Below are 22,682 nucleotides of genomic sequence, written 5' to 3' on the forward strand. Positions count from 1 at the left end.
GAATATTGTTTTTTAAAAATACACCCCTTCTTTCGAGTTTTCAAAAAGTTGAAACATTGTATTTCCTTGTTTTTAATTAAAAGTTTACATATCAAATTTCACACCCTAACTTAAACAAATCCTCATATCGAGTAGTTTCTAATAAAGGCTAGAAAATACGAATATTAAATAAATTGGCCCAACCTCCCCTTTAGGAGTGAAATTCTCGAAAACGGTAAAACACATATTACCTTATTTTTCAATTAAAAGTTTAAATACCGAATTTTACACACCTAACTTACGTTAATCCTCATATTGAACATTTTCCGAATAAATAAAGAGTTGGAAATTTTAATACTTCTATTATAGAAATTGCTCTCCCTTAAGAGTGGAATTTTTCCAAAAAAAAAAAAAAAAAAAAATCTGAACCACGTAGACTCCATTATTTTCAAGGAGGAGTTTTCATGCCGAAGTTCATCTCCCAAACTTTGTGAGATACTCTATTCTTGGCCAAAAAGAAAGAAAAGAACTTTACTTCCCTATAAAAATGCTACGTTTATATGTTTGTATCCAAAGAAAAGTTTATATGTTTGTCTCCAATACTTTCCACATTGAGATCTAGAAAACCACAAGTGCCAGAAACGTGCCGTTTTCACGGGTCAATTCCAAATTTTGTAGATTTACCAGTTCTCATTCAAGTTTTCAAAAATCTTGTTTTTATTCTTCTATTCAACATTTTAGGCATTGTTTTGACCCTTTAAGTTTAATATTGCCACTAGGACGATAAGGTTGATACCCTTGTGAAAGGCAACCAGTATAAGAGCTACGTATAGCGGGTTGATAGACATTTCAGGCGCTATGCTTTAATCTGAATTACAAAACCTATTGCAAGCTGATAAATTCGAAGGCTTGCGGACCCACAATGAGGCGCATTCGTATATGGAATTTTAAGAAGAAAAATATTTGTATGTGTATCATATATCACTTACCCAAGTTTACTATACCAAGTTTATCACGCCAACATACTATATATTAAAATACTATATTAATATATTTGTCTATAGCCATTCACTCCCTTTACTTGTATTCCTGTCCTTTACTTGTGTTCGTAAAGGGACTTGCACAGATACAGTGAGAAGTGGGAAGGAGATTTGTGCGCTGGGTAAACAGCGCCGGTTCAGCTAGTATGTATTTCAGAAATACTTTCTCATACCTTACTTTTGTGACAGAAGAAGTTTTCTGTCCAAATTTCATGTAACCAGCTCTAGTAGTAGGGTCTAGGCGTAGATGTGTAAGTCACGTTTACTCTTTTATATAATCTGCCGTTACTGAACAGTCACTTACTCCGCAAGTTTCAATGCAACAAATTCCGAAAGCTGATTTACTCGTCTTGATGAAACAAACTTTAAATACTATTCAGCAATTTTAATTTTCTTGTTCATTTACCTTTTCTCATTCTACCACAGCTTGCATTACATCTCTCAGAATACAACCTTTTCTCAAATAACGCTATATTATATATTCACATAAATTCAGAATATAAAAAAATGAAGATCTTAAAAACGCTCTACTAGTTTATATTTTATACTATATATCGACAATATTGTCCCTTTCGACCCTATTTTTAATGCTTCCTTGTTGCTTTTCCGAAACGATGAACTCACACTCATAGTCATCATAAGTATTCAGTCATTTCTGGCAAGTCACTCGTCGTAAACACAAACATTACTCTAACCAGTTTAATTTCCTTACCTATCATTTTTCTAATCTTCCTAATTAGTTTCCTTTCACCGAACTATCTTCTACATTCTCCTCTATACACGCATTTCGCATCTACTGTTTTATGTTACTCTTACTTATGTGCCCGTCACTCTTTTACGTCTATGTTTCTGTTCCATAGAGTACCTTACTTAACACAAATCATTTAATGTATTCTGTCACGTAACTCTCCATTTAACGTTACTCAAAAGCCTTTGCTTTTTTTTTTTTTTTTTTTTTTGTTTCCTGTTCATATTTATGTTTCCTATTAATGATTAAGTCATAGTTTATATCCTCTTTCATGGAAAGAGATTATGATAGCATCACTTCTACTTTTCAAGAAGAGTACTTTCTACCATTCAAGTATAGCATATATAGCAAACTAATACCATTAGACACCTACATAAAAAGTAATATTTGTGGTATATGATAGAACAGTAACATGGAAAAGTGTTCCCATCGAACTCCATATATTTGGAAGCAACTTTCGTTATTGGTGTATGGAGTTAGATGTCCCTTGTTTTTTAAAAAACGAATTTGCTTTATACATACATTTAATATTACAGTTAAATTTGATAACTAAATATTACAATCATGTATCACACAACTTAATTTTCGCTAAGTAAATGGCAATTAAATAAATCAGAAAAAATCTAAAATCATATTATTAAAATATGAGTTCGTTTCTAACAAAGAAAAAATACTTCTCATACAAGTCAACAGGTTAAAAGGCAAATATGGTGCAAGTATTTAACAATATTACACGTTTAATTTGGTGTTTTAAAAAATGTTTCACACACTAAGAAAGATTCCCTATTTCATCTGAGGAATTCGTCTGCGCAAGTCCCAACGAACTGTGATTGTTCTTCCAATCATTTACTCAAATTTCCCATTTATTCGACATTGATATGTGCAATAGCTTCAGATTTGTTAGTTTCAAAATCAGCACCTCTAGCTCGGAAGTAAAGTCGTTACGAAGCCACTTTGAGAAGCATTTTTGTGTTTGTTTTTATAGGAGGAATAAGCAATTATCATCTTGATTTTGTTAATCTTTGTATCCAGTCTTGTTCGAAAAAGACTAAATATCTTTTAATGGGTCTATTCTTACAATTGTATGGAGGACAATTTAATAGTTTGGCCTGAAAATGGTCTCTGATTCGATCCTAGATCCTGCCAAGTGGACTTTGTGGTGAACAAACACCATGTGTGTAGGTTCTTTCAGGGTACATATACATACTTAAGCATTGTTGAGGAAAGCTCTCTGTTATCTTTCTAATGCAAAACAAACTTTCTTTTCCGTGAATGATTTTCGTTTTCCTCCACTGTTATTCCTGTAGCTACACTTACAGAGAATAATCACATGATACCATATTTTCTCTATAGCAGCCATTTATTTATGTAGAGATTGTTTGTTTCAATATCTGTTGATACTTAGTATTTCCGTTAGATGAAGTTCTGTTCATATATAGAACAATCGTAGGAACACTAATTAGCGTAGAGAACGATATACAGAATTGAAATAGCATACCACGTATATATACATTTTTATTTTTGTAAAAGTGCTAGTTGACAACACTTTTCCTCCATCAGAATTTGTCTGTTCAGCAGATTCTAAAGAAACCTCGCGTTCTGTACGAGGCATTTTAAAGAAAATTGGAATGTATGGATGTTTCCGAACAAGACAGTACACAAGTGTTTCCACTTACAGTAAAAGCCTGCTTAACTATCTAAAGTATTGTATACAAAGAGAAAGTATTTATTATATAAGCAAACGTTAATACATATAGGTTTGGTAAATACAATCTGTTTTTGCTTAGAATGCTTCACTGTGTACTAAATCTTTCTCAAAGATGGATTAAAACTCAGAACTTTCCTTTTGCGTACGACATTGACTCTGAGATTTCATTAAAAATTATCACGATGAGTAATATATACATCGAGAATATATTTTTTAATTAAAAATTATTGTATTGGCGTTAGAAAATTTTAGAATTGATTTTGATTTCTGATGGATGTTTAAATGTTTATTAAAAACTGAAAAAGAGATTAAGATCACCCTGTTTAATAAAGTGTATTATTACATACATCAATATGTTTATTACTACAGTTTATTATTATATACATCAATAGATTTCAGTTAAGTACAATTACTGAAAGATGTCCATCAAGAAATAAAAAGCAGAAGAAATTTAGGCCAATACATATACCTTCCGCCCCTTGAATTTTATTCTGTTTGGAGCACGCCTCTATGCTTGTTGTCTATTGCTGCGTGAAAATTTCCCAGGATAACTTCCCACGGATGGAAGGAGATGAGAGGATACTACACCTCGAGAATCCCATAAACGACATTCTTTTCAAAGTGAGCATTTCATTTGTCACGTTGAATCAACATTTTCCCCGGGAGCACGAGAACTCATGTGGAAATAGGTCGATCGAGATAACTTTGCTGCCAGCAACAATCTCAAGCAATTGATTTTATATACAGAACAAAAAATGTTAAGTATGTAGTACGAAAGGAAACTATTGAAAATTTGTCAGTACTAAGGAAATTTTGTAGTACTCATATATTTAATATATAGAAAATCATTTTTAATTTATCAATTACCAGATGTGCTTTCACATCTAAACATCAAACATGACTTTCCAAATAAAAGTAAATATTCTTCAGATCAGTGAAGACCAATTTAAAACGCTCATTTAGAGCTAGAACAAAATAAACTCTTGTGAAGACAGTAACAGATCACACGAAACTTAACTTCATGAATAAAACCTATGCTATTAGTTGAAGCGGCCACTATTAAAAACTCTCTTATACCTCAAGTATTTGAAGTTTTAACCTTACCAGCGCCGTAACTTAGATTGTTTCTGGGGGGGGGGCAAGCATTAATTCACGTATTTGGGCCCCTAGAAAAAGTTGCTTTACTAATTCTTGGGCCCCTCTTTCCACCCTTCTCTTAATCTTTATGGGTCCCCCAGGAGTCTTTGGGCCCTATCGCACGGCAATGTCTGGGGGGGGGTCGTTAGTACGCCTCTGGGCCCGTTCCATACATGACAAATTAATTAATTGGACAATATTGACAAATCTCAAAGCCACACGAATAAATATTATTTCTAGGGCCCTTAATAGTAGACATTTTTTTACTGAAATGAGTCCACAATTCATTTTTGTTTTATTTACCTTTTATGGGTTGTTTTGTTCACGTAATGTAGTGAACCTGTTTGATGCTTCATTTATAATTTCATGTTCGTATCGTATATGGAGTAAGAAAATTTTGTCTCAAAATGGGCCCCCATCGAACAGCGAGGAGTTTCCCTGGGGGGCAGTTGCCCATCCCACCACAAGTTACGGCCCTGAACCTTACTTACATTTTTGAGGTTTAATAACAATGTTAATCACAAAAATATTTAATCTCAAAAATTCTATCAGCACTTATTTCCATATATGGGACATGGATAGCCACACTTAAACTCATCCTTACCTGTGAAGTTGCTGCCGAATCAATTCTATTAATGAAACCGGCCGAGATAATCGTTCTAATTATCTATTGGAAAAAAAACTAGACTTCAAATATACGCTTTCGTTCAAGAGTTATCGTGTGGAGTAACGGACGGACAGAGTAACACTACAGTTTTATAAGTGCCAGTAGCGTATCCTAATAAATGTAGGACAATGGAAATTCAAGAATACATACGAACAGGCGCGATCCAAGCAGGGGGCTATAGTACCCCTTGACACCCAGGTATACACTGGATAAAATGGGCTTCAATCCTGCTTTACACTGGATAAAGCGGCGAATTATGGTTTAGCCCCTCCTTGATCCACTACTGCATACAAATATTCTACTCTGTCAATACAGAAGTATTTGTTCTATTCTCCGTATCTTCCTTGTTTCATGTGTCTGGGACAATTAGAGTTTAAGCAGCAAAAATTTGAAAATAGCTGTGAAATCTGCGGTGTCAACAGCCATCCGCTCAAGTTATCCTCCGTAGTAACGGACGGACAGAGTAACAACAATATTGTACGTCTCACTTCGCGATTCTAATAAAATAGGATATCCTCTTCAACGTGTGCATGAAAAATAATAAAAAAAAAAAAAACATGAAAATATGTAAGAAATATTGTAGTTTTGCGAAACAGTTTGGAAGACCTACAAAAAACAGAGTTCCTTGGAAACAAGAATAATATAATGGAAATGAACAGTGAAATTAAACCGCTTCTGAAGGGCTCGATCAATTTAATTTTAAGTTAATTCGTTACTTAAAACAACCGATAGTAATACGCAAAATGTACCTTTATATAACATGTTAGAAAACAAACTTACGATCACTCCATCTTTTTAAATTTTAGTGTAAACCTTAAAGGCAACAACGAAGAACATTTTTTTAAATGTACAAAGTAAGGTATACAATACCTACAGAACACTATTAAGTAAATAAACTAATAACCGTGAAGCACAGTTTATGACGTCACAATTGTTGGGCACTCAAATTTTTACGAGGGTAAGTCGAAAATTATCCGTAATGTAGCTGTAACTTTTCTTACATTGTTCATACTGTCCTCTGTCCTCGTTTATTCTATTGTTATGCTATTCTGATCATGTTATGAAACTTTGATCCTAATTCATCCATTTGTCTTCCTTTTGTTACAGATAGATCACGCCCGCTCCATTAGTTAGAAGTTTGCACCAAAAAGGAACAACGAACAATGATCCGGTTTTTGTTTTTGTGGTCGGAAGGTGTATGAGGAACCATGACTAAACCCTGTTCGGCCTAAGCTCTAAACTGCGATAAACAAAACCACGTGAAACTAAATCTCGCTGATTTGCTGTTGGCCTACAGACGCATTCCTCCGCAAAATAGTTCATGTGATTACATTATTACTTTTACTATGAAGCTCCATATAAAACTGCTACATTATTATAAATGACAAAAATATAATACGGATTATCTAATGAAACTGCAATCGAGTGTAGTTAATGAAACAATAGAAATAAATACTAAGCATGCGCAGTAATTATGGCGCCAATCCAATTGTGCGGACGTCGTGTTCTGCTTTCAAGCCTGAAAGACGGCTGGCATGAATCTCGGTTCCGCGAGTGTTGTGAAACTCCAACAAGGTAAACCTTTACTCACTAAACAACAATTGTTTACCAGAGAAATTCAAATAATTCTTTTTAATTTTTCGAGTTTTTTCTTTCTTTTCTTCTGCTGCTGTAAGTATCTGGACAACACGAGACAGTATTGTCAAAATGCACGTGTATAATTTGTTCCTTCCCGTGGGGAGTGGGAGTGATACATCACTAGCCAATCGTATTTGGGACGAACGGAAGGATACAAATATTTTATTTATCGGAATTTAGAGCTTACTCTGAATAGGGAATAGTCATTCGCCTGTCTAACAGAGCCATGTTAAGTGCACGCGACCATTTTTGAAGTTTTCAATCCATTTGTATACACTCCGTTGCGGCAAGACACCGTTCCCATATTGTGCTGAAAGTCTTTGATGGACTGCGGCCTCTGATACAGTTTCCAACCACTACTCGTTGTAACTCTTTGGTACAAACTCCTAATAGAGCGGCCACGATCTATCTGCAATAAAAGGAAGGCAAATGGAGGAATTAGGAGCAAATCTCCATAGCATGACCACAACAGCATAACAATAAAATAAACGAAGACAGAGGTAAGTATGAACAATGTAAGAAAAGTTACAGTTACATTGCGGATAATTTTTGACTCACCCTCGTATTGTATATGTAAGGTCTTGAAAACAACTATTACTTCATATAATAGCATTTTGTAGATACTATCTGACCCAATATCTATATTTTTGATATTCTACATTATCTTTAAGTTATTCACTGATTAAAAAAAAAACGGGATAGGCTAAGCGAATAGCCTTAAGAGATTGAAATGTTACTGGGCAAGTCCCGAAAATCAAGGGAAATAAATTTTAAATGTAACCTAAAAATAATTAATACTATGACACTAAAGTCTGATAATGGTTCTGGTTCGATCAAACATCGCACCGTCAACTGGGTAGTATCGACGCAAGATCTCCAGGTAATTTCTACTATTTATAAAAAGAAAATTAGGAGCTGGAGTGACGGGTTGTACACAAGAACTATGTAATTAAAATTTCCTTGATAACAAGCGCTCTGACTTTGTATAAATGTCAAATCCTTGACAGGCTAAGCCATTAGACATGTATGAGGTGGCCAGTTTCTTTCCTTTTGTCATTTTAAAAGAAAATTAAAGAACTGAAGATGAAGATTGAAAACTAGAATTAGAGCAACCACATACAAAAGAACATAATTATTATGTCTTAGGGTTATTACAAATGATTGACCCGATCTCATAAATTCACTGTAGCTTTATTATTGGACATATTGTCACAAAACTCACATATTGTCACAGACGTATTGAAAAACTCACATATTGTCACAGACGTATTGAAAAACTCACATATTGTCACAGACGTATTGAAAAACTTAAAGAAGTTCTTTTAGTAACATATTAAAAGTGCTAAATATGTGTCCCCTAGCAATTCTGCAAATATCAAGTGGATAAGCAAGTTCTTCCCACAGTTGGTGCAATATGTCCCTATCAATCCATTGGAAAGCACAAAGCACTGCTGTTGCGAGCACTCAGTTCACTTAGTTTTGTTGATAAAGGAGGCACAAACACTATATCTTTTACATAACTCCACACAAAACAGTGCCCCCGCGTAGCGTAGTCGCTAACGCCCTCGCATTCGGTGCGAGCGGTCCCAGGTTCGATTCCCGGCGGGGTCACTAGGCCGAAAAAGTGTAAAACGCTTTTTCAGGCCAGCCACCCTGAATGAGGTTTTTCCTGGGTTTTCCTCATTCACACCAGGCAAATGCCGGGGTGGTACCTAACTTATAGGTCCCAGGCCGCTTCCTTCCTTCCCCAATCCTTTCTTCCTTCCCTTTCCCCGGATAGGGTGCTCGCCGAGAGACGTCATCCCTCAAACGTGACGGGCTAAATGGCCTTAGATGCCGACAGCCCAGAAATCTAAATCCCTATTCCACACACACACACAAATTGCATAAGGTTAGGTCCGGAGAGCGTGGAGGTCATGACGAGAATGCTGATCATTCCCACCACGATCAATCCATCGGGTGCAGTAGGTCTACCACTGATTTCCCCTTACAGAAGCATCCTGAAAGTTTAAACTGTGCATACCATCACCCAAGTTGGTGAATCTTTGTTGAACTTCGGGAGTCTCGTTGCACTGTTAGGACAGACTGATGTGAATGAAACTCAAGCACAGTATGAAACTCAAGAGATATAAGTTTTCTCCAAACCTGAAGGCCATCTTGAATAAATGCTGCCTGCTGCACTCTCGTGGTAGATATCAGAAGTGAACTTGCAACGCTTAAAAGTTTTTTTTTTTTTTTTTTTTTTTTTTTTTGAGCTTTTCAATACGTCTGCAAAGTTTCGTGATATTGTGTCCAATAATAAATCTACAGTGAATTTAAGAATTCGAATCAATCATTTGTACTAACCCGGTATAACAATTAATATTCCTCTGATAAGACAATATGATTTATTATGGTATAAAGAGATCAATTCCTTGACAGAAGAAAAGAGAAAATCAAGTGGATTTTCTAGTTTTAAGTTTTACAGTTATGCCCTAAAGGTTGAAAAAGGCTAATGATTCATGAAAGTGAACGATCATGAAAAAACTAATGCAATGAGTATGTGGAAGGAACAGGATAACCATAGAAAACCCATAAACGCGATTTTGCTCGAAACAAATTAACATGGCCGAGGTTCGATCTAGGGATCTCTTGGGTTAAAGGTGAGCGCTCTGCTACTGAGTCAAGTATTGCAAGTTCCATCTCTGTCATTAAAAAAAAAAAAAAAAAATTAGAAAACTAGAGTGGAGATTCAAAATTAGAATTAAGGGTACCAAGTATGCAAAAACTTAATTATTCAGTTTTGAGTTTTAACATTTTCCTTTCTTAAGTTCCATGTTCAGATTTCCTTATAAAGAAAATATGGCACTTTTCCTTTACTCAGACTACGCTTCCTTTGAAGAGCTGGCTGCTATCGATAACGTAACTTCCAACATTATCAGCGATCTTGTATTTCTATTACGTCTCCAATCAAAGGACACCCCAGGCAAGAAATCGATCATAATATCTTTCTGAAAGACTCCTACTGTGGAAACTAAATTGCTCTCACAACAGAAAAGTTTCGGTGGAGTCTACACTTCATTTTTCACACGGAAATGAGAAAAAAAAGGGAGAGAAAGAAAGCATGCGAAGCAATCTGACCCTAAGGAGATGAAAAAAAAGTTATTACGTATAAGAAAATTAAGTCACATCCCGAGAAACCAATTACTTTCACTTAGTTATTTAATGTTATTTATAAGGGTGTTCAACACTATTAGATTACAGAAAGTAAAATCAGGACAGAAAAAAAGAAAAGAAAAGACAGTTTCCAAGGACGAAAAACATATAAGGAAAGACACTTGCACTATTTTTTATACAGAGCTCCCTTGTGGTTACATGATTATTGCACTTGTCTTTGGTGCGGAAGGTCCGGGTTAGATTCCAGTGGGAGTTCATGTACTGAGAAAAATCCGTTATCCGGACAGCGGTATATTGTACAAATATATGGAATCCAAAAGTTTACTACGGAAATCTCTACGGAGCATACGTTATCCATATCTTATTGCCCTTTTCCCGCTTAGATGTATCATCACGTCGCTGCATGATGTCTGATATCTAACAATCTTCCGTATATTGCATACGTATATGTATGTCACATACGTCAGCTATGTACGTCCATTTGTACGTGAGATTCTAACATCTATATACACTTCTTTGTTTCATACGGAAAGTTCGTATAGATGGAACACATACGGAAAGTATTAGAAAACATACGTTTTCAGTTATACGTTTGCTGCAGGACTGTTACCTATAGTCGTACGTTAAGGGTCTTCACTACAGCGAAATTAAACTACCGCTAATTTTAAACTACTTCTGTAATATCTTCAAAACAAATAAAAATATTCGAAAAGCAGAAACGTAGTGAACTAGATAATACGATTTTGCATGTGATACCGTTATCACAACTCATCTATCTGCTTTCGATTTGCAACTGTAGAAAGATTTAGCATTTTTTTACGAGTTCTGTAAATAGCGGGATACCAAAAGCGGATAGGTGAATTGTGGTGAAGGTATCACATGCAAAATCGTATTGTCTAGTTCACTACGTTTCTGCTTTTCGAATATTTTTATTTGTTTTGAAGATATTACAGAAAAACTCTAAAATTAGCGGTAGTTTAATTTCGCTGTAGTGAAGACCCTTAAGTCCAAAAACTACAGGATTTACACACGTAACTTACGTTTTTACATACGCCACATACGTTTTTTCTCTCCGTGTGGCTGGGATCACACTTTCAGTTTTAGGCTCCAGTCCCACATAGCCTCAGTGGTTAAAGGGACATTCAATACCAATATAATTAATGTAACCAATCATCCTTTTTTTTAAACAAATAGTCATCAAAATAATGGAAACATCTGTGGTTTGCAGCACGTAAAATAGGTGAGGTACTATTAAGGATGTGTGCACAGTGCCTAGTCATTCTTAGTAATGTGTTAGGTAATTGTCTTCAATACGTTACACAGAAGTAGAATGGAGGTGTATCTTGAAGCGGCAAGATAGTGGTGATGCAAAATAGGAGACCTCTATGTGTTTGAAAAACAACAAATTATGAATGCGGAGTTAGTTGACATGAGTGTACCTAAGGTGGTCAGTGTGTTAGGTGTGTCGCGAGAAACAATGTCTAATGTGATGACGGCCAATTGAACTTACGGCAAAACATCAGCGAAGATAGAACGATTCATTAAAAGGAAGAACACATTAAAAGAAAGAAGGAAGAACCAAGAAAGCAACACTAAAAGCATTGGACTTTCTTCGAAAGTTGAAGATAGTTTCTACGTTCTATCCCACCAAAAATATTTTTCCTTTTTAATGAATCCATTTTATCTCCATCTTTTTAAGTTATTATTTTATCTTCTTCTATGTAATGCATTTTTATTTTCCCTCTTCATGCATTCTTTTCTCTTCTTCTTTATAAGCATTTTAATAATTTCTCTTCTTATTGCATTCTTTTATATCCTTTATTATTTTCTCTTTTTAATGTATTCTTTTTTATCTTCTCCTTTTTAGTGCATTTTATTATTTTTCTCCTCTTAATGCATGCTTTTATCTTCTTTGTAATACATTTTTATTTTTCCTCTTAATGAATTCTTTCATCTCCTTTAGTGCATTTTTATTTTTCCTTTCAATGCAATCTTTTTTCCTTTTTAGTGCATTTTATTATTTTCTCCTCTTAATGAATTCTTTATTCTTCTTTATTATTTTCCCCCTCTTAACACATTCTTTTATCTTCTCCTTTATAGTGCATTTTATTTTCCTCTTAATGTATTTTTTATCTTCTCCTTTATAGTGTAGTTTTATTTTTCCTCTTAATGCAATATTTTATCTTCTCCTTTCAGTGCATTTAATTATTTTCTCTTCTTAATTCATTTTTATACTCTTAAATAAATAAATAATATATTCTAACAGAACAGAAAATATTAACAACATTAGATTGGCAACGAGCAACATACTTCATACGTAACTAATAAACAGTCGGTTTTTATCGATTTTCTCTAATATTATACATCTGAATTTACCTTTAATAATGCCATCTTGCTCACCTCGAGATGATCTATCGATTGATGATATGGCAAATCTCTTGATATTACAGTTACATAAAAATTGTAATTCACAATTTTGGGATATTTCTCATTAACCATGCAGTATACTGTCGTCTTGCTAGTATCACAATGAAAAGTTTGATAGTTGTATACTTCAGTAGAAATTTTATCTTTACAGATGGTGCGGTTATCATGCATAATTGATTTTTAGGTTTACAGAATTTTTTTCTCGAATTTCTCAAAAAGTACGCATGAGAATTTACACTCGACTATATCATTTTGTTTAGCTCAATGACATTTATCAATTGGAATATCTCTCATCTTTGGTCATTTATTCCCTGTTAAACGCTAATAATGTTGTAGCATTTTCTCCTTTTCAGCGCATTTTATAAAAACATTGTTTATATGTTTTTATTGTTATTCAATATCTTGGAATCAACTATTTACTCCTGATTTCTTTAAGAGGCCTAATCACTATGAAATTAAAATACCGCTAATTTTACAGTAATTATATGATATCTTCAAATAGATAAAAGATAATCGAAATGCGGAACAAGAGTGTCCTACACAATATTATTTTGCATGAGGTACCGTTATCACGAGTCACCTAGTAGCTTTCCGTTTGCAGCCATTTAGTAACGCGAAAGTAAATGCCATTTTCAAAATGGCTGGAAATCGAAAGCAAATAAGTGAGTCGTGATAACGGTATCTCATTTGAAATAATATTATTGAGGGAGCTCTTGTCCCACTTTTCGACTCTTTTATCTATTTGAAGATATCATATAATTACTGTAAAATTAGTGGTATTTAAATTTCGCTGTGATGAGGCCTCTTAACTTCAAAATATAAAATATTTCATGATTTCAATGCGTGAACTTACGTTTTTAATTTTCTAATGACATTTTTACAAGACTTACAACAGTTCATTCAATTTCTTTTTGCAAAAGGATATAAAAATGTGAATGCTCAACCTTGTTGATATGAAGTTAGCAGTGACCTTAGTCGTCTACAACTAACATTACTTCTTTGAGACTTTGGGTTGTACGTATAAGCAACAGGTGCTTGATAATAATTAATTTTATAGTAAAATGATCATGTCGGCAAAAATTATGTGAAAATATTGTATTGTCGTCGGATTCAAAATTTTAGAGCTTTCTAGTTAATATGAAAATGCGTGAAATTTAAGTGTATGGCTATACGAGCTTGCGTTTCCAATGCGTTACACCCCGCAGCAAAGGCGACCTAGGTGGCTACTCGGTAATTTTACTTTCGCCAGGATTATAAATCATACTGTGAGCCCGTCAGGGTTTTCAGGCCTTACTGCCAGGCCTTATTTTCATTCATGTGAATCACGAGACATAACTCTATTGTGTTACATAGGTTTTACTGCGATACGCTATTTTTTCAGAATTTCCTTGTATTTTTATGAATTTTCTTTTGTTACACGCACCTACTTTATAACAGAAGAGTTTCACAATCCTCTCCACAAAGCATCTTTCAAGCAGCTGTTTCTTGCTAAAACCCCTTGCATGGCAACACGTCTTTTCTTTTTTCCTTCTTTTAGACATCTTTTACTGATTCCGAAACCCCTCAGGTGGTCTATTGTTTCGAAACGCACCAAATACGTATCCTGCGCGTTTTTATTGCTTTCGCGTTTGCAGCGCATTGTAATTAGTCATCCACATTTAAATACATTGTCAGCGTATTCCAAGCGTACGCATGAGCCATAAAAGCGTGTTGCGAACGCATCGCTTAGCCGTGAACTTAAGTTATAAGATTTGTTTATAACAAATAAACCAAAAAGGAATCGAACAAAAGTATTGTGAAAACCAAGTTTTTATCCAAAGCTCGACTATGGTGGGCGGGGATTGGAGATCAGAATCTTTGAATACGTTCAGAAAATAGTACTGTACTCTCAGTGGTCTTATATCAGTAGGAGAATGGGTGACGGTAAAGCTTCATACACTCACATTAGTGTGTGACCAGGGCCATGTTCCGGCCTCTTTACTCCACAGGTTTCCCTAGGTATACACATTCTATACTTATTTGGTGAGATCATGACCTGCACTTCAACGTCGGAAGAATGAGTGAATACATCTCGTCCTCAACAGGGTTCGAACCCGGGCCATTCGATTGGTAGGTTAACATTTTATCGACTACACCAACATGGCTTAGAAATATATTATAGTTTTACATTTTAAAGACAAAACCAGAATATTTGCTATAAAAGGTACTGTAACGTTAACTCAGTGTTAGAACAATTACTTTTGGTGCTAGAGGTCCCTGGGTTGAAATAAAGCAAATTGATTTTTATGTGAAGTACATTACGTCTACGGATTTTATCGAGGTTCCTCCGTTTCCTCTGACATTTTAAAATCACCAATCATTGCATAATTATGTATTTTCAATAACCACGCATCTCTTTTAGCATAAACGGCATAATGATGGCACATTAAAGATTTCATTTCACAATATTTGCTGATGAATTCTGTAAATATTTTTTTCAATCTTCACAAAAAATGTTGTAACTACATTATAGTCTACTATACACCGTGTAGAAAATATCACACAAAGCAGTTAATGGAACAGGCGAAACCTGAAATGTCATACACAAAAAGAAGCAGAAGCATAATGTTCGACGTAATATGGTGTTGTTACGTATATACAGTAGTAAATTATTACAAATACTAGTACAAGGAAACCCAACATAATAACTATATTTAGCCATACATGAATGCAGTAATCTCAGTATACATGATTAATATTACCAATAGATGACTATTGGTGTAGAACACACTAACTACAAACATAGATACGAAACTCGTAACTTCAGCTGAGAGATTTAGTTGCAACATGCAATACGCAACAATAACTACCCAAGCATCTTCTTTCTTTGCGCGTGGTCCCCAGTAGAAGCAAAGCTTCGAATAAAAACAAACGCTGTAGTTCAGATTCCATATTTAGAAGCAATTTTTTCTCGATGCATAAAAGGCATTAATATCCGATCATTATCAATTATTATTCTATCAACTTTTTAATAACAACCGAAATGTTAACATGCAGAAAAATATTTAACAAATACACAGAATAATACCATCTTTAAGGTAATCACAGAAAACCACTATAGGCCAGAAATAAAACAGAAGTAAGTTTCTAAAATGAAATCGGTGGTCAGAAAAGGATAAGGCAATGTTTTCAAATATGTACTCATTGCTGAGAAATTCTCCTACAAAATAAATTGATACAGCGTGAGATTTCTTGTGAAACCCAACATACACATTCAAAGTATAATGCGCTTGCGCAACTTCAACCAACTCATTTTGCGTATCTTTTTTTCGGTGGTAGTATATTATAATCTACGCGATCACGTAGCCGAATTACGATATAGGGATGCAAGAAAATGTAGTAAAGTTGATCAAAGTTCTCTGTTATTATTTTTAGAGTAACAACATGTTTTTCTTTCTTTTCTGAGCTTCCTTTTTTCTGTGTAGTTATTGCTAATATAATTAGTGATGTATTCATAATGTAGCTCGTACATCACATGGTTTGATATTTCTCTACAGCACTCATTTATTAATCTCAATACTGTTATTGTTTTTTCCTCAATACCGAGACCGTAAAGATCTTATACTGAGAAAAATCTGGGCAGCGATATATCGTACAAATATACGGAATCCTTATGTTTACTATGGAAATCTGTATGAAGCATAGTTATCCATATGCTACTTACGAACTCCGCTTAGACGTTACATCATGTCGCTGCAGGATGTGTGGCATCTAACAGTCTTTCGTATACTACATATGTAGATGTATGTTACAGAGTCAGCTACGTGAGATCCTGACCACCTATATAAAGCTCTTTATTTCGTACGAAAGTACGTTAATTCGGAACACCTATACGGAAAGTATGTGTAAAATATACATTTTCAGTTATACTTTACCGCAGGATATTACATACGGTTGTACGTTAAGTCCAAAAACTACAGAATTTACGCATTTAACCTATGCTTTTACGTATGCCACATATGTTTCTTTCTCTGAGTGTAATGTATCTTATAATATGAGTTGAATCACTGCTAAGTTTTTCCCGTGGATTTTGTACCTCCATCAGACATATATTTATACAAATTTCCGTTCTGCTTCAACTGTTTTCCATCACGTAGCTAGCTAAATATGCTATAATGTATATTTAATTTAGTGCATATGTACCAATTTTCGCCGCTGATTAGAAGAAGGCAATACAACAATGTAATATTCACTGGCGACTTAATTGAAAACAAAACATTCAATTTACAATTTTTGTGTGTCACTGTTATGAATTAGTAAGTTTGGGAAAATAAAATTACATCTAGACAGAAGGAAAATAACGTATGATATTAACTTCCGGACAAAGTAAGGCAAATGACAGATTCCTGCGATAATTAGTTTGTTGTTTACTGAAGTTTAGCGTGTCTTGCAGTAGTGAGCAATATAAGACGTGGACCCTACATTTTAAGGTGAAATCCGAATTACCGTAATACATTCAATGGTCTTCCAACGGAAATAGAACCCGGAGCCCCGTGCATTAAAGGCGCGAGCGCTAAGCACTAGACTAGCTCGAAGCGCATTGGGAGGGGATGGAAGTAGATCTAAGAAGCTAAATTCATCCGTTCTTATTTTATAGTCTTTCATTATTTTTTTAAATCATCAGTTTCCATCTTGAGCATGACGGATATTTGAAAATGCTAAAAGAACATAATTCAAAAATAAAGATGTTTCCAATATGTGCGTATACAGCTGAAAACTTTGGAGTGCACTGTAATATATCTACACGACATAAAAGAAAATTAATGCGTTTATTTGCTTCTTTAGAAATGCGCTTCCAACACTAGTAACCTCTACGATTTTACAGAAGTCTACATTAGAAAAAAAAAATCCAATTTTTCAAGTCTTAAGAATAATTTCCCGAGAAGATCTTTCACACATAAAGGGAAACACAAATATCACAAAATCTCCATTTCAGGAGCCATTCTATTATCCATCTGATATGATAAACCTCAAACACGATGACCAACCTATTCATGACCTCGAACCTAGACTTCCCTACTACCAATTTGCCAATAAATCTACCATATATTTAACATAAGCCTATGAAGCTATATCAGCCTCATAAGCCTATGAGCCTTCATATAGGCTTATGAAGCTAAAAATCATGCATAGTCTCAACGGAATACGTCACGATAGCAGAAAAGCTTATCCCCCACAAAATAATTACGGAGATAAAAATACTAATTTCATATTACATATAAAGACTAGCCTTTGGCTACTTGAGTAATTCGCTCCCAGAACACGTGTTTGCTTGGCCTACGGCATTGCATCTTATATTTCATTCAACTTTTGCTTCCGTTCTTCGCACGGCAAGAATACATTTATGGCATTATTCTTTACAAAAACATTTTGACCCCTTTTTCCCTTACAATACGCATTTCAATCAAAGTGAAGTTATAAAAACCCACGTCGGCCTAAGTGCTGTCATGATGAGAAAGCCAACCTTGAAGTCATTTTTACATATTGAGAAAAAAAATTAGAATCCCATCCTTCAATCGTTAAAAGAATTTCCGGAAACGCTGTCGTACTTTTTTAAATACGGATTTTATGTACCAAATTTCATACGCCTAAATGTCTAAAGGAATTTCGAAATATGGCCATGTTATTATAATAATTACAACCCCACCCTTTTTTTTCCTTCCTTCCTGTCTTTTTCTTACCGTCTAAGGAAAACATTTTTTTTTTTTTTTTTAAATCTGAAACACGCCTTTAATTATCTTAAATTAAAAGACTAAATATCAACTTTGGTCATAAAATTACTCGTACAACGATGGTAACTCCCAACATTTTTAATTCCCATTTTTTTCCTTTTTAGGGAAAATATTTTTAAAAAATGCTGGAAACACGTCTTTAATTATTTTAAATCAAAAGACTAAATACCAACTTTCATGACCCTAACCTTAAGGACTTTCGAGATATGGCCATCTTATTATAACAATTGTAATTCCCATCCTTTCTTCGTTCGTTCTAGAGGAAATATCAAAAAATGCTTAAACACGTTTTTAATTATTTTAAATGTAAAGTATACTCGTAAATACCAAATTTCATGTCCCCAATCCTAAAGACTTCAAGATATTGTCATCCTATTATAACAATTGTAACTCCACCCTTTCTTCTTCCCTTCTAGGGGAACATTAAATAACGCTGAAACATGTGGCTTATTATTTTAAACTGGAAGTCCATATACCAAATCTCATGCTTCTGTCCTTTAAAGATTCGGCGATAAGGAATAATACTTTTCTCCCCTTTTCCTCGCCGAATTTTCAAAAATCCTTCCTTAGTGGTACCTTACGTCACAAACTCTATACACTGTCAAAATTTTTAAAAGTTTCAAGCTTAAGGGGGTTGACCTGGGCGTTGATCAATCATTCACTCACACACACAGGGCTTCTTTTATATACATAGATGTAAAGAGCTAACAATAAGGCATAACGATGTGAAATTAGGTCGTGAATGATTTTATAAATTGGACAGTTATACTTTTTTGAGTGGAAATCAAGCAGACCCTCAACGGTCTATTGCTTTTAGCATGTCCACTCACCTAGATCGTTCTTGACATTTGCAAAAAGTTCCCATTACTCTTAAGGAATGGGATGTATTATTAATTTTACATAGAAAAAGGAATTAAAACCTTTGTCTCCCAGGTCTTGATCAGAACTGTTGTGCCCAACTACTCACAATTAAGTTTTCATAGTCATTCAATACATGTAGTTATAACAAAATTTCAAGCTTACTCTTGGCAAAATGATTAGAAATCTTGTCTTTAGTGTAGGGGATCCGGGTTCAATTTTCCCCTGCACATATTCGCTTTCTACATAAAACTCGAGGTTTACGTTACATGCGGAATCTATGCCCAAAAAAAGGTCAGTCTTAAAGCAAAGAAATAGAATTTCAGTCGTTTCCCAAGAAAAATATTTTAGCTATGCTGCTAAAAATAGGTACTTTTAATAGTTAAGGTACACCTATAAGTACTTTCTATATAGAAAATTTAACCAAGGATATATCCGTAACTAAGTATCTGTAGGAAAATAGTAGAATTTATTTCTTATTCAAAGGACACAACTGTGTTTTAGTTGAAAAAAATAAGAAAACGGAAAGCAGAAAAAATCGTTTTATCTTAATGAATACTTAATTTGCATAATTTGTAAAATATAAGTAATGGTTGTAAGGGAAATTTTTGTGTATTTGAAGCTAGGAAACGTGCTTCAATTTATAAATTTATGCTTTCCCCTTAAAAGAAGAACTTTTTAAAAGGCTGGGGCATTGTCCATTTATTTTTAGTAACTAATTTACATATTAAGTATCACCTTTCTAAAATGAGAGGCTCTTGGGATTTTTTTTAACATACGCTTTGTATCTAGATCTCCCCCCTCTTGGGATGTGCATTGTAATCAATGACATAAGAAAAACCCAGTTCAGAGTAGGTGTTAATTATATTGAAAAATCGATTCCAAACGGTTCAAACGTTCTTCAATGGTGCGATCATTTTCAGTTTTATTTATAGATTTCACTCCATGTAGTTTTACCTATCCTATTTTTATGTAAAGTATAATCTAAAAAGAAAAACTAAATTTCTGGCGGTGATGCGAGAGCTCAGTGGTAGATTGTTCACTTTGGGTGCGTGGGATCCCTGGTTCGATCCCACCTCGCGCCAAGTAGACTTTGTGGTAGACAAACACCGTGTCCGTGGGGTTTTTCGGGGTTCTCCCGTTTCCTCTCACTTTAGTCATTCCACCATTGCATTCATTTCTCACCATCACCGTCTCCTTTAGCCTAGCCGGCATAATCGTGGGACATAAAAGAGAAAGATTTCATTTCATTTCATAAATTTATGGCATTGCAGCTCATAATTCTTGTAATAGTTCCTAACCCAGAAGGTTTTCCTGCTTGCTAGATAGCTTTTGTTGTATTACGTGTAGTCAGCACATCTGTAGGCATAATCATTATTTTTCCTTTTCTAAATTGGCGTTCCCTAACTCTTAATTCAAATAGCTCCCTCCTAATGCCTTATTATTCTGAGCCAACACAAAATACTGTGTCCTCACTGGAATCGAATCTGGGATCACGCGAACTAATCATTTGACATAACTTTAGCAATCAAAGAAAATTTACATACAATCCAGAACATAAATTTTAATGGACAAACACAAGGATAAGTACTTACTTAGAGAAATGAGTCCGCTATTTAGCATAGACAATTTGATGGTGTTTGGAATAGAAACTAAGGAAGAACTGCCTCCACTAAGTAATTTCTTCTTTTTTGGTTTCTCCAGGTCGGCATAACGTGTACTGGAGCGCGAGCGATGTTTGCGGTGACCACTTCCAGTTGAAGTATTAGTACGCATTGATAACTTTGAGTTCTCCATAACGGACGACACAAATTTTGTCTCTGTATCGTTCACAACACTCCTTTTAGTCACCTCAATTTTGGTTTTCCTTTCTCTCTAAACTCTCGACACGCGAAACAAGCGATATAAAAAAAAAAGAAAGTAAATTTTATTTTGAGTCTTTACTAAGCCAATCACTCAATGGAAATACTCTGAGAAGTAAAAGAAACTATTTTTTATTGTTTTCTTTTTCTTGACCAGACAGCCTTACTACGTGGTTCAGCGAGAACTACGTGGACTCATCTGTCCGCCAAACAACTTCCAAGGAAACGGTGCGCATCTGAATACGGCTCTTTCGCTACTGAACTCCGGCTACGGGGACTCAGGGTTGCCAGGATACACGTGGCATCCTCTCGTACGAGATGAAGCTGTTATCATTGAGGAAAAACTTCCTGGAAAAATTTACTGCACAAACTCCCTCTCTCACTGCGAGCCCACCAGAACAGAAGCCTCCAACGAGTCTGATCCGCTCATCACTCCGGATTTTCACTTTCAGCAACGTGACTCAAGACCGATTGACGTCGTAAACAGGATCGAAAAAAAGGACAAACGTAGACTAAATAGGCATTCACACAAGAACTGAGTATTTTGTAGCCAAAGAAGTTTCCCCAAAATTTTAGCTCTCTAGTGAGCGAATCGTATGAATTGACTAATGATCTTGAATCAGCTTCTTGAAAAGTGTTTATTAGGTAGTCTTGTTAGAAATCAAAAAGAAAAGATAAAAACACTCTACGTTCACATTATTTGATTTCATAATACAGTAAAATCTGTCTTTAGCGGGACAGAACAGGACTCGCAAAGAATTCTGTTAAAGACAGGTTTCCGCTTAACGCAAAAATAAATAAATAAACAAATAAATAAATAAAATGAATAGACATACTGAGATAAAATAAGATGCTATACGTACCTTAGCCAATCTACAGTATTTATTTCTACTATGAATTAATACACGCAAAACTTACAATGAAAAGAAAAAAATACTACTGTACATATATTAACTTATTTTTTTGCAATAGTCAAGGAGGGCTTTCTGTACACAGTACTGCTTGGATGCTCGACTTTCCACTCGAGAAGTTAAGCCTGAAAAACCATACTAAATATATCATTATAACAGTGTTATTTCGACGTAGGGCAAATTTTTGCAGTTTCTTTAAACTGTTGAGAGCATCTTGGTAAGTCTTCTTTCAACTCAATCCCATATTTCTTTTCTTCCTCCATCTCCGCTTCTCTTTTAGATTTATAATACTCAATTAAAGCATCTATATCTACTGTGTATGTTTCTATTTGCACATCACGGTCTGTTTTGCTGACAACGTAGTGCATTGTATATATACAGAGTGGATCATTTTAATATTTCCACGGAAAACGGTTAATATCTCAAAAACGGTTGAACATAAATGAACCGAACAAAAACTCAAATAGGAAATACCATGGGGCAAATCGGATGGTGATGTCGTGCTGCCACCAGGGCCGCCCTCCATGGTGGCCCGAGGCCAACTTTAAAATTTTAAATGGAAATATGGGGCGAGTGATGCCTCGTTTGATAGATCTTTGAAAACTAAAAAGAGTTGTCGCAAAAGATTTTTCATATCAATCACTGTATTCAAAATAGCAGCCAAGATATGTTGCCTGTACAAGACAAAACGTCCAGTACCACTAATATGAAAACGGTTGAACATAAATGAACCAAACAAAAGTCAAATAGAAAATGTCATGGGGCACACCGAATGGTGTT

The 22,682-nt window shown here is 34.8% G+C and overlaps 1 protein-coding gene across 5 annotated transcripts in view; it reads right to left on the minus strand.

The window, feature by feature from the left end:
- Ptp36E (protein tyrosine phosphatase 36E) overlaps positions 1-22,682 on the minus strand; it is a 481,316-nt gene that overhangs the window by 345,372 nt on the left and 113,262 nt on the right. Inside the window, exon 1 of one of the 5 annotated variants that reach the window (XM_081742485.1) lies at positions 20,725-21,376. The exons of 3 other annotated variants lie outside the window; for them this stretch is intronic. In XM_081742485.1, coding sequence (XP_081598611.1) covers positions 20,725-20,926 — 202 coding nt within the window. In that variant the 5' untranslated portion in view covers positions 20,927-21,376. Of the gene's footprint in view, positions 1-20,724; positions 21,377-22,682 lie in introns of those variants that run through there. One more of the 5 variants, XM_081742486.1, reaches the window with a different exon arrangement.

The sequence above is a fragment of the Thermobia domestica genome, chromosome 16 (genome assembly GCF_964235325.1).
Source record: "Thermobia domestica chromosome 16, izTheDome1.hap1.1, whole genome shotgun sequence".
NCBI lineage: Eukaryota > Metazoa > Arthropoda > Insecta > Zygentoma > Lepismatidae > Thermobia > Thermobia domestica.